Source organism: Anastrepha ludens, chromosome 4 (genome assembly GCF_028408465.1).
Source record: "Anastrepha ludens isolate Willacy chromosome 4, idAnaLude1.1, whole genome shotgun sequence".
Taxonomy (NCBI): domain Eukaryota; kingdom Metazoa; phylum Arthropoda; class Insecta; order Diptera; family Tephritidae; genus Anastrepha; species Anastrepha ludens.
This window is the reverse complement of record NC_071500.1, coordinates 26,628,292-26,642,499: the sequence shown is the minus strand read 5'-3', so window position 1 is coordinate 26,642,499 and position 14,208 is coordinate 26,628,292. Positions and strand designations below refer to the sequence as shown.

Here is a 14,208-nt window from a genome sequence, read left to right as displayed (position 1 = left end):
TAATTTGTGGAGCTTTTACATTTTAGTTTTAATGCATTTTAGACAGCAAGTAAAACTGTATGTCTGACAATGTACACTCAACGCACTACACTTCGTTCTGTGGAGTCTTAAGCCAACGGATCTCTAACCGTCAACATATACATACACATACATAGTTCGCTATGTAGAGGCTTTTGAGTCGATACTTTAGTACATGGACGCTTTGGTTAACGGAACTTTAACCCTGAATATATTCCCAAAGTTTTCATGCTCGGAATTTCTTTGTTATACTTTGTGCCTTTTTTTATGAAAAGGAGTAAATTTTATTAGGAGCGTTTTTACGTTTAAGGAGGAAACATTAAATTATTTTATTTAATCTATTTATTAGAAATATAATATTTAATATATTTATTATGGATTTAACTGAATAAATAATTTATTTTTCAATAATAAATATAGTAAAATTATTTTATTAGAAGTTTAATTCTTTAGGTAATTCAAAATGCGAATATCCATATTGAGGTTTCACTGTATGAAAATGCTTGCACTGTCTGCTGAATACCTGCAAAGGAAATCGGAACTAGTGAAACAAACTTCGTGCATGGCAACGTTTGTTTGTTTGTTGCGAGTATTAAAGCCGGCACGTAAACACAAACAATTGCCGCTATATCCCATAATGGCCGTGGCATTGTGTGATGACTTTGCCCTTTAAGGCAATAACCTGCTTATATGAGGTGGACAGGAAAAATTTGCGGTTCAATCCAATTGAAAAATGGTAAATTAAGGGAGTATTCTGGTCTAGACGCCTTAATTTTAGGTATTTTTAAAAAAAAGATTAAAAAAAATGAAAAACATTTTTATTCTCCATTTTTGTATGGTTTTTATTAATATTGGAAAAGTATATTATAAAAAAAAATTATTAAAAAAAAAAAATAAAAAATCGTGGAATTACAGGCTGGCGGAGTGGGGGCCACAAAAAAAACAGTGCTCCATGGTTGACATGATTCCAACCCTTGTAGTGATCTAAAACAAACAAATTAAAAAATTCTTCACTAGTTAGGATGTCGCTATCGGATTACGCCAAATCAAAAAAAATCAAAAATTCACAAAATGGCGTAAACTTGAAAAAAAAAATGTTTACCCTCTTTTTTTACCTTTTCAAATTTTTTAAAAATATTTCAAACTAGAATTTTTCTAAATCCGAGTCAGGCGCGATAGACAGATGTATAATAAAAAATTCTGATCAAACTTCAAAGCGATCGGTCAAGTAGAACTTGCGATATCATGACGACCATCTCAAAAAAAGTAGTTTTGAGAAAATCGCGTTTGAAGTTTGAGCAACAATTCCAGTAGAATAACTTAGATCCCAATATTTACTACTCACTCTGGATTTATCGGCGATATATTTCCAGGTATATATTATAGAAGTACAAAGTATATATAATATATGTGTAGAATAAATAAAAGTTATGTGGGATACAAAGGATTTTCTGGAAAGAACGTGTCCTCAAGACGTCCGGTAACATCTGCCGTTCATTGTGCGATTCGCTCCACTCGGCCGGCTTAGATGCCACGTCACAAAATTCGCTGTATCTCCGAAAATAGTTCGAATTTTGAAAAACCCGGTGAAGGGCATATTTTTGAAGATCTAAGCCGTGAAAATATGCAAAAAAATCGATTTTTTCAAATTTCTAGACCAAATTAATGGTTCCATTTCAATTTTACGAAAAATTTAATTAGTTATAAAATTATGTTGTATAACATTTTATTTTACATAGGCAGGATGTTCTTAAAAAGAATTCAATAAATGGCCATGTCTATTAATCCAAAACCGCCCTAGTTTTTTCGAATTCCGTCCAAATGCGCGAAAATGTGGTTACGAAGAAATTCAAAGCACTTGTTTAGAAGTCGGGAAGTTTCGCATAGTAAGTTCAGAATGTATTATATCGCTTTCTGCTCTTTACACGGCCCAGAGAAGTCGATATGTGCCCCGGTGCCCCATTGGTATTCTTGTGAGGAACCATTTGTTAGGTTAAGAGAGGCTCAGTGAACCCAAGAATTGGACAACTGCTGCTAGTGGCTACTCTAAGTTTAACGACATCTTGTGAAATAGTCAGACACTTTCTTTGAACACTCGTCAAGCTAAATGCATATATGGACCGTCTTTTTTGGGATGTAATATTTTACAAAGAATTTGTTCATGGTAAAAATGAATACTATGAACTTTTTATTTATAATTTTTTAACAAAAAACTGTTAACATTTTCAATGTTTCTATCATCACAAACTTTCGTAGTTAATGAAGTTACAAATAGAGGGTGAGTAAGTTTCAAGGGCCGGTGTTGATTTTGAATAGAATACAATTTTTTACAATTTTAGGAAATCATTGTCATTTCTCTTTATTATGATAATATTGGTATGGCTTAATTACGTATAGAACAAAATATCGGCCAAATGTCTGCCGCGGCCTCGGCGGCACACCTCCATCTGATGGTCCAAATTTTCGATGACGCTGAGGCATAATTGAGGTTCTATGCCAATAATGTGCTGAATTAGCTCATCCTTTAGCTCTTGAATTGTTGCTGGCTTATCGACGTACACCTTTTCTTTCAAATAACCCCAAAGAAAGAAGTCCAACGGTGTTGTTGACGTTTAGGTGTGGTTCACATTCAACATCGGCCCTTGAAATTTAACCACCCCTTTTAATTATTTTTTTGAGACTTACTACTATTTAATTAAAAATTGTGCTACGTAATTTTTCAGTGTATTTTTATAAGTGTGACAACAGTACAAATCACATAAACCTCTTTATATTTTCCGGAATTTCGGTTTTTCGCCGTTTATTATAGAATATTAAGTCAGCCAGGGGTGTCCAAGAAATTGCTTCTTGTTGTTTGAAGCATTTAGAAAATGTAAACGTGCAACAACATGTAATAGCCTTCAGCGATATGTGTACTACACTACACTACAAAATAAAAATATGAAATTGCCTTAAATTTGGCTTAATTTGTTCAGTCCCCAAGAACGGCGTAAAAATTATCTACCATAAATTTTTGTATTCAAAGCACTGTTTTTTGTTCTGCTTCGAACTACCGAGAGCTCTATAAGAAACAATTATTTATTATATGTTCCGGCAGTCTATTTTACTATCATAAAACAATGCCGAAAATATAAACATTTTTATTTTGAAACAAGTTTCTATCAAACCCTTACAAGATGCGTTTCTAAGAAGGTGAAAAAGTATCAATGCTGAAGAAGTTGGAGAAATTGGTTGAAGATATGTTGGATAAGGGTTTTAAAAAGTAAGACATATGTAATGCTCTATGAAGCTTCATTTATTGAGAATAAGGTTTTAAACCACTCAATTTATTGCTCTTACGGGGAATGCCACAGAACTTTGGAAACAAAGTACTAGCGCTTTGATATCATCATGGTAGGTCTGGATCACATTCAGATATGACTGATGTATTACCACATATCTCTCCAATGCACCACTACTATTTTCGAAAACTTGATCATCGAAAACTTAAAAAAAGGTAAAACATACTAATAGCATAACAAGATCGTACAAAATTTTAGTAGAATAGTAATAGGAAATATTTGTGATTCCGTAGTTAATTTTGTAAAAAAGCTTAAAAAAAAATTTAAAAGACTTCATAAAAAAAAATTGCTATGTTCTACCTGAGATCCCGTAGTAAATTTTGTAAGAAAACTTCAAAAACAGTGTTTAAAAAACTTCATAAAAAATTGGTTTGTTCCAATTGAGATCCCTTAGTTAATATTGTACAAAAAATTAAAAAAAAAAATTTAAAAGACTTCATAAAAAATGTGTTTGTTCCAACTGAGATCCCGTAGTTAATATTGTAAAAACAAAACTTAAAAAAAATTGTTTAAAAAACTTCATAAAAAAATTGGTTTGTTCCAATTGAGATCCCTTAGTTAATATTGTAAAAAAAATAAAAAAAAAATGTAAAAGACTTCATAAAAAATTGGTTTGATCCAACTGAGATCCCGTACTAAATTTTGTAAAAAAACTTCAAAACAGAGTATTTAAAAACCTTCATAAAAAAATTGGTTTGATCCAATTGAGATCCCGTAGTCAGTACTGTAAAAAAAGCTTAAAAAAAAGTACTTAAAAGACTTTATAAAAAATTGGGTTGTTCCAACTGAGATCCGGTAGTTAATTTTGCAAAACAACTTCAAAAACAGTATTTAAAAAACTTCCTAAAATTCGGTTTATCCAACTGAGATCCCGTAGTTATTATAATTTTTTTGCTGATGTTGAAAGTGTTGCAAGTCGTTTAAACATATCCATCTAAAATAAAATACATTTTTATAATTTTTATGGAAAACGGCTCGTACATATAATTGAGAGACGATGTGATAGTCGGTAAGTATGATATGAAGATTTCTCTTAGAGAAATATGACAGATCATATGCCACTGTTTATTGTTTAGACATCTGCAGACATCGTAATTTCCTCATCCCTTAGAAGCCAAGAGATTTCTAGATAGTAGACGTTCAACTTGTGCACAAAGTTAATTTCCGCAATCTGATAGTTATAAATTTCTTCCTTCACAAAAGAGGCGTAACCTCTGTTTGTCCTCCGCCGTATGCCATCCGCTCTCTACCTTAGTACACTCTCACATACAGAGCATTTCAAATATTTATCTGTGTATGGCTGGAATATCCGAGACTTACATCAGTATAGCCTGAGTCCTCGAGCATCACTGCTACATTCATCGTTGCACTTTTTGCAATTAGAGCTAAAAGTGTTTGGTATGTAATGCCAGCCACCGAAGCAATGTGCTAAAGGGGAAAATGAGTTTTATAACCCACTGTATACGCCAGTATTATCAATCGTTACAGGAGTAAAACGAGTTAGGTAACGTGGGCGACAATTTCTTACGAAATGGCAAAGGGGTGGGGAACGTGAGCTGGTAGAAGTGCATAAGTTTGATACTAGTAGATTTCCCTGCAGGGATACTACATACACTTATCCATATATACAAGTACATATATAGGTGTATGCACATGTATGTGCTCATTGTTCCTTTTGTATCGGCTTTTGTTCCTATTTTCCTTTTCGGCATTTCATGTATGAATAGAAGCAAGCGCCCAACCAGGATTTTTTTTGAACCCCAAAACCTGCCTTGGTTGCACGCGTGTATACGTGTATTGTGCTATGGGAGTGTATACTGATATGCTCATATGTATAGGTATGTACATACATGCATATATTCTGGCAGCTTTACAAAAGTGTAATTGCTGATTAGTTTGTGTGTGTGAAAAAGACACGTGCACCGAGAGCGGCAGTAAATAAAAGGTGTCTCCCTTTTATTACCAAGAGTTTATTTTTATATATTGTATTTTTAGCTAACTTTTGACAGCTCTTGGGCTTGTTTTTGAAAGTCACTTGTTATTAATATAAAAATGTTGAAGAAGTTCAAGAGGGAGCTTAAAATATGTAAGTGTGCTTCTATTAGGTATCTAAATACTATATATTTCCTAGTTGTTGCTTCAGAGAAGTTTTGTTTTGCAAAACTTGATAACAATTAGCTAGAATTCGTTAAGGATGCACAAATGAGTTAAAAGCGAACTAAATATTTGGAAGTTTGACTAAAATAACAATGCATACAACATTGAAAATTTAAGCACTCATGCAGCGCCAATATCTTAGAATAAATATTTGAAAAATATACAAAACAGTTATGGGATGACTAAGCGCATATTCGAGACAATTCATGCCGAACTTGGCCAAGTTTTTATAGTTGCAGACTTGCACTTTCGGATTACATCTGGTATACCCGTAATCTTGCTACGAGATTTCTTGTTTTTCAAAAGATATTTATAAAAAAATTGAAAAAAAAAACAATTATTTTGAGATTAGTATGAACACCCTGCATAGAAAAAATATACCTCAAGTGGAGTATAAAGCTGTTCACTTTTGATTTATGTATGGCTGAAAATAAGCTTTCAGCAGTCACATCAAACAGCACAAAATGGATTAAGGGTTTAATGTTTGGAAACATTTCCTAATTGCTATCGAATTTGAGGCTAGAAACCGTACACCAAAACTATTCGATGTTTTCCTTTTGCTTTTTACAAATAAATAGTTATTAATATTTATTAAGGAGGTATATCCTAGAGATACATACAATTATGGGAATTATACATTTTTTTTTAATTCCAAATCCAACATGGAATCTCTCTTGCCAACAAGTGCTATCTAAGTAGGCAATGGAGTAGGAAAGTCTTCTCTCGACGAACAAAAGTAACACTCTACAAGACTCTCATCATGCCCGTCCTAACGTATGGCGCATAAGCGTGGACGATGACAACATTCGATGAAGCGACGCTTCAAGTGTTTGAGAGGAAGATTCTGCGCAAGGTTTTTGGACCTTTTTACATTAGCGATGGCCAGTATCGCAGGCGATGGAACGATGAGCTATATGAGTTTTACGACGACATAGACATAGCGCAACGAATAAAGATCCAGCGGCTTAGTTGGCTGGTTCATGCTTTCCGAATGTATACAAACGCTTACGCTCTGAAAGTATTCGATGCGGTACCAGCTGGTGGTAGCAGAGGAAGAGGAAGGCCTCCTCTACGTTGGAAAGATCAGGGTGAGAGGGACTTGACTTTGCTTGGTGTGTCGCCGGTTAACACGAGAAAGAAATGACAGGCCCGCTTTAATAAACTCAGCCAAAATCGCGTAAAGGGTTACCGTGCCAATTAAAAAGAAGAAAAAAAATCTTGGAGAAAAACTTTAAATTCTATTTATCGGCAGAAGTGCACTCTGATTACTAAATTTATCATTCCCATTACTTTCATCAACTTTATCAATGTGAAGTGTACAACTTCTCCGCAATCCATTTATGTTTCAACCAAAGCAGTAGTGAGTGTATATTGCCTTCAACTTCCAAATGAATACAATCGCTAATTATTCACCGTTTCCGAGCTGTTAAAAGTCGTGACGTATAATAAGGTAATTAAGCACATTTAATTTACCCACAATTTACATTAGGGCTGTTTACAGTTTTTTTCTACTTCGTTTCCGCAACCAAAGTATTCCACTGGCGGTTCGGAACAAAAAATAATAGAATCATTGTTCTAAAATGTATTTCGAGCTTCCTTATTTCGAATTGTTTTTAGTTTTTAATGCGGCTTAAAACCGCGAGCCCCTTCATTTTTTGGAACAACATCAAGACGCACACCACAAATGAAAGGGAGAGTTCGGCCAAATACCTAACGGAAGTGCATGTGCCAATTATTTACTTTTTTTGGAAGAATATTTATATGTGACCTGGTCTACGAAAAGGTACCTTACGTGCGAAAACAAGTTTTCGAGAAAACAACAGTTAAAGTTTAAACTTCTAAAAACCCTTGTAACTTTTTTAAATATTAATATTTTTCAATCCGGTTTGGCTTATTTTCTTCAGCATAAATCACAGTATCAATATCTGATATCGGATTCGTAATCAGGAACGATAAAAACCCCCGTGTATTGAATCTTAAGAGGATCCATTAAATTTAAAAAAACATGTCCGACATATTGGATCCGCCATTTTGATTTTAAATAATCTCACTTCATATTCATATTCAGCGACCTCGCAAACCCCCGAATAACAGATTTTAATTATTTTAATTAACTTTTGATGTTGAAACAATGCCACAATTCGTGAAAAAAATTTTGACAAATCCTTAAAAACCACCATTTATAAAGTTATTAATACATTTTTTGTAACAAATTTTTTGAAAACAGACTTCAGTATCGTATTTAAAGTCTAAAAAGTTACATTTTTAAAGGAATATTTCAAATATTTTGTAATATTAAATTTAATGTAAAATTATCAAGCAGATGTAAATAATTTATTTTTAATTGAAATGCATAAAAAAGTGAACTTTGTACCGACAAAAGAATGAGAATTAAAGTTTTAAGTGACGAAGGAAATCCTCAGGTTGAAATTGCCAATTTGGATGTTCATGGTGCGCAGCCGAATGTGGCATTGAGCGATTTGCGTAGACAAAATCCCACCTTAAGAAGACAGACGGCTATATTTGCCCTGATTTTCATTAAAATTATGTAAGATGAAGAAGTCAATATATTTTTTTCAAAATTGACATGCAGTTTATTTATACATTAAAATAATATAAACAATTTTTCTTTTTATTTTATCATTTAAAATGGCGGATGTACACTCAATTCTTCCATTAAGGTCGCAGCGGGGCTTCTCAATCGGCGGGCACTGTAGCATCGGTGTCAGTGACCTGAATACAAAAAAACTAAATTTTTTTTTTTTATTAAATTCATAATTTCTATATGATTTAGACAAAAATGTATAAAAACAAAATTCCGGAATAAAATGCTTCAAAAAGAAAATAATGCATTTTGGGGCGAATTTTTCTACTATTTTTGCTTCGAAGAAATTATTTTTTCAAAAATTTTCGAATTGTAAATTTACATGGAAAATAAGATCATAAAAAAGAAGTGTGCAAAATTTCAGGGAGATCGTTCAATAACTTTTCCAGTTATCGTGTATGCCAATTTGAAAAATATAATTAGTTTTGAGAAAAACGCATCTAAAGTCGGGAACGTAACTATACCTCTCCCAGCGCACGAACGCAAACAATAGAGTCGTCACGGTTGACGATCTATAATATAAGAAATACTTAAATTTACGTTCTAAAATTTTTTGGACATATTCTTAAAGGATTATATTAACATTTTATGAACAAAAAAGTTTTTTTTTTCGAAATTTTACAGGTACCTGTCCTCTTAATAAAATAAAAAGTGGAAGAAAATACCTCACTAATGAGAGGGAAGACCGAAAACTTATGCGCGGGTCTCTCAAACATCGTAAGAAATCCTCTTCTGCCCTTGCAGCTACCCTGATGGAAGAAACTGGAAAATCCATTAGTGCTCGAATAGCTAGAAGAAGGCTTCTGGAAGAGGGTTTAAAAGGATGTCGGAGAGTTGATTTGCAGAAAAAAACCGGAAGCGCGTTTATAATGGCTAATCCGATACGAACATTTCACGGAGGAAGATTGGCCGAATTTGCTGTGGTCTGATGAATCAAACTTTCAGGCAGGTTTAGTTTACATTTAGTTAGATTTTCTTGAACAACCAAGGCTTCTTACCCTCGCCCATTTTCTTGGAAATAACACAAATCGGTTCTTTCCATTCTTGCAGGCATTTGGAACAGCTGGCGTGACGTTCGTGAGGCGACGTATAGGAATACCATCCAGATGGTGTTCACTTTCCTTTCACTTTATTCATGTTTTCATCAGTTTTCGATGTCGACGGGCTGCCATTACCTCGTCATCTTCGATGGGCTCGCGATCTCTTTTGAAGCGTTCATGCCACTCGTAAACGGCTGTCGGCTTTTTTTTTATTAGCGTATCATTGCCGAAACGGTTTTCCAACATTTCCACGGTTTTTGCACCATAGAATCGATTTTTTAACACAAAGTTGAATACAATAACAATTTAATGCGACAACTAACAAATTCAAATTCATTTTTATAACTGTAAAAAATCGAAAACACGTGCCGAGGTAAATGTACTCAAGACGGCGTAGCTTTTGCAAGTATCAAGCAATGGTGATACAATTTTGTTAGGAATGTTAATCACAGATGTGGCAAAGTGACAAGAAAAAAAATCAATGAAATCAGTTGACTTAGAGCGTCACCTGGTCGTCTTTCCGGGAACCCTTTTGATCAAAGTGAGGTTTTTGAAGAACAAATTGGCCCGCCTTAATGCATGCTTATACATGGAGGTTCCACGACAGACTGCGAGTAAATTCAATACTTTCAAAATTTAATAAAGGCATTCCGCAGCAAAGAAGAGTGGGGCGAAGGAAGCGTGAGTGTTTTTGTTTACTGCTTACACCAGCATTTCTCCACAATTTAATATACACCTCGCATTTCCATTTTTGCGTGGTAACGTCGCATCATTAAATCATTTACATTTGTGTGCGATTTACATATAAATAATAAATGTACAAATATACATACACGCATACATATAATTACATACAGCAGGAATGGTGATATTCAATTGTTTTTCTTATCAGGCAATCAGCTGCAGGAATAAGTGATTACGAATAATTAGTTTTGAGTTATTGAATCCGTTTATATGTAAGCAATTATGTGCAGGTATAAAAGGAGGCTGCCATAGCCGAATGGGCTTGTGCCAGGAATCAAAACCCATTGTTATCATGATGAAGCACCTAATGAGGGAAATGGTTTCTTCTAATTCTCATAATCGTTGCTTCTCGGCTGGCAATGGCAAATCTCCGAGTGCGAAAATTCTCACAAATAAAAATCCGCTGCAAGTGCCTCCATGTGTGAGAAAATATTCAAGAGGCACACCATCAACTAAATGAGAAGCTTGGCCAAATACTCACCAAAGAATGTATGCGTCAATTACAGATATTTTTTCTTATTTTATATTACCACTAACACTTCATTTGAGGGGATATATGTACTATGTATAACACCGTGCAACAGGAAAAGTTATCCGGAAAAAAATTGTATATGTACGTGAAGCTACAGATTTTAAAGTATATGAAGGGTCGTTCAATTTCAAGGCCCGATGTTGAATGTGAACCACACCTAAACGTCAAGTTTTTTTTCTGCATTTCATTTGACATTTTTCAATTTCAGACTAACTCAATTCGACCATGGAAAAATACACAGTCGAGCAACGCGATAAAGTTATTCAGGCTTATTATGAAAACGGGCGTTCAAATCAAAATACATATCGCGCACCTCGTCTTCATCTTCATCTTCAGTGATTAGGCACATTTTCACCTCAGTGGATTCGTCAATAAGCAGAATTGCCACATTTGGGCGAATGATAATCCAAGAAAATGATAATCCAAGAAAATCCGAAAAATCATTGCACCCACAAAGAGTGACTGTTTGGTGCGGTTTATGGGCCGGCGGCATCATTGGGCCGAATTTTTTCCAAAATGAGGCCGGTCAGGCAGTTACTGTGAATAGTGTTCGCTATCGTGAGATGATAACGAACTTTTTATGGCCCGACTTAGAAGATATGGATGTGGACAATATTAGGTTTTAACAGGACGGTGCCACTTGTCACACAGCTAACGAAACAATATCTCTTTTGCGCAAAAAATTTGATGGCCGAATAATCTCACGTCGCGGCAATGTCAATTGGCCGCCAAGATCATGTGATTTGACACCATTGGACTTCTTTCTATGGGGTTATTTGAAATTGAATTGCTTAATTTTTCATTGAAGTTGGTTACTGGCAGTTAACACCGTATTTCTCTGAACTTCGAACAGATTTCTCTAACCGCAAACAAGAGTTCGAGGCTCGTGCTAGAGCAATCTTTCCAAATAGGCAGGATTGGATCGAGGAGAAAATCTGCACCGAAGTTTGCACCTCTGTCTTCACTGATGGTTCCAAGATGGAATCGGGAGTTGGAGCAGGGGTTTTCTTAAAATCAGCCAATTTATCTAATCTCCATTAGACTGCCGAATACTGCTAGTGATTTTCGAGCAGAAGTCTTTGCCATCCTGCAGGTATGCAAAATGCTTAGGGAACGCGGGAGCGAGGGAGATATTAACATTTTCTACGATAGTCAAGCCGCTATTAAGACTCTGACGACGCCATAGTGCGGAACGAAATGCGTAAACTCCTGTAAGGAGGAGATCAAATCTCTTAGCTGTGCTGGTAACATTTCTCTGATCTGCGTTCCAGGACATAGGTACATAGAGGGAAATGAAATTGCCGATGAGCTTGCCAGGAAGGGGACTGAATTGGCCTCAGAGACCTCCTACTCGGTCATCGGCATCCCCCTGACAGCTGTTAAAGGGGACCTGCGCAAATTATTTCTCAGGAAAGCGCAGAAAAGATGGAGCTCCATTTCTTCATGTGCTATTCCCGAAACCCTTTGGCCTCAATACTATATACGAAGGACTCAGAAAGTCCTTTGGACTCCTCGCCATTCAATTTCCAAACGCGTAGCTGTGTTTACCGGTCACTGGACGATCGGCACACACGCGGAAAAGCTAGAGTTACCATTTAACCCCCATTGCAGAAGCTGTGGGGAACTTTCAGAGAAGGAGACTGTTGTGAATTTTCTCTGTAAATGTCCAGGTTTGGCAGCTAGAAGACTAAGGTCACAAGGGAGCTCCTTTCTGCGACAGCCTGTGGCAGTGCGCCAATCGAAATCCATTCAATATTCTCCATTATATCAACAGCTACGGTCGGCTGTAGATATCTGCCTGTTGGAGGTCTCATAATGATATTAAAACGGCGCTTTAGTGCTACTTGAGGAGCGCCAGGAGCTTTTCAGCCATTTCACCTACCTACCTACCTGATTACAGAATCAATGCTTCTTATTTTATTATGCATACAAAATATTAAAAATATACTCTTAGGCGTATATATAGTTTATCATAGTGGAATGCAACAGTATTCATTTTTCATTGTTCGTACATTCTACTCTTTTCACCACTGTGCACTTGCAGTACTCGCTGCTCGTCAACACACTCACAGAGTCAATTTTGATGACCTTGATATATGTAAAGTAATCTGCGTAAGCTGGAAAATCTAGCTCTTCATGTATGAAGAGAATACCACAAAGTTTATTGCAGGACATTCAAAAAGTCTTATTGAAAGGCGAGAGCCATGAGGTATGCCGTTTTGAAATTTATAGATTTGTACTTTTGTTTTGATTAATAATATCCCATGTCTCAGTCTTTACGCATATAAATATTTTACATTGACGCGCAAAATTCGCTTTCACTTACCCCAGCATAATGAGTCGATAGCAGTTCTTCGAAGATGGTACACTATCATCACATAGTGACAAACCGATGCTAGTACCATTGGCGAAATCCTCCGCTGCTTCGATTACATCCAAATTGCCATCAGCCAATGGTGTATGCAACTCTGTGTGGCTCACGACACGACTACTCGTCGTAACCGCACCATTAGTACCACTAGCACCAACATCATCCAGAAAGGTTACCACATGCGAGGGGGTCGTCGATGCCGCTGCTGTTGTTGCGGCCGTTATTGTGGTCATGGCGCCACCACCATTATTACTACTCGTGTCGCGCACGTGATCACGTTTTGTATCCGAAATGGAATTGATTAGATTTTTTAGTGGATCATTTATGGCCAGCTCGGCATAGTCATTATTATTACTACGCGCACAAAACCAATTTCGACATCGCTCCATTTTGCCAACATCTATAACATCAAACGCACCCATCAACCGGCAAATATATATGTAAAAAGCTCGCAAATTTGTTAGCAATAATCGATATGGCGAATTCGAATTCGTGTGTTATTCTAATCTAGAGCACAATACGTAGTATATATAAATATATATGTATATGTGTGTGTATGTGACTGCGTGTGTTTTGTTTATTTCGATTTTTGTTATAGGAATTTTAAAAATATATTTTAAATTCGAAAGAATTGCAGTTGGTGGTCTAGTTTCAAATGTTCAAAATAGCCCATTTCGGATTATAAAAAAATCTCGTTGGTATTGGTGTTGGTATTGTCATCCGAATATTTGGAGTGTCAAAAGCTCCAAGCTTCATTCATTTCTTTGTATGTGCTTCGCGTCACATTTAGATCCCGGTGGAACTTGTAAAATCCAATTTTTTGTTTTTTGTAATTTCTATGATTTTTTATTTTTATTGAATCGTAACATGGCAATTTACATAGCCGGCGGAAACGGATACACAGGCATGTACCACTTTAAATGAAATTTTCAATTCCACGCAGTTGACTGCTGATAGCAGATACATTGCATTGTTGTTGTTCAGTTTCTATTCATCCAATTCGATTAGTGGTGCATCTGGAATGGCAATAAACAAGAATTTCCATTTATTAAAAAAATGTTTTATTTAAAAAATAAAGTATAGTTTGGCTTTAAAATTTGTATAAAATGGGCTCTTAAAAAACTTAGGAATTGACAACTTTTTGGCTTTGAGCTCAACCAAAGTTAGATGTAACAAAAGTGATTATTTTGGGAAGTGTCGAATGAAGGATGTGCAATGTTAGTTAGTAAGAATCAAAAGAAAATTGGGTACAGCATATTGAAGAGATACTCTTACATCAACTATATTTTGTATCACAGTAATACGTCCCTAACACATGGGCTGAAAAGTCCCGCGCCTAACACATGTGGTAGATAGACCTATATTTTTTTTCAATAACCTTAAAAATACAGCTGTTAAAA

The 14,208-nt window shown here is 35.5% G+C and overlaps 1 protein-coding gene across 1 annotated transcript in view; it reads right to left on the bottom strand.

Moving 5' to 3' along the window:
* The window catches only part of LOC128861261 (GTP-binding protein Rhes), a 44,237-nt gene extending 31,007 nt beyond the window's left edge, over positions 1 to 13,230 (bottom strand). The window contains exon 1 of the mRNA XM_054099253.1: positions 12,764 to 13,230. Within this exon, the coding sequence (XP_053955228.1) occupies positions 12,764 to 13,230 (467 nt within the window). The remainder of the gene's footprint in view (positions 1 to 12,763) is intronic.
* Positions 13,231 to 14,208: the final 978 nt, after the last annotated feature.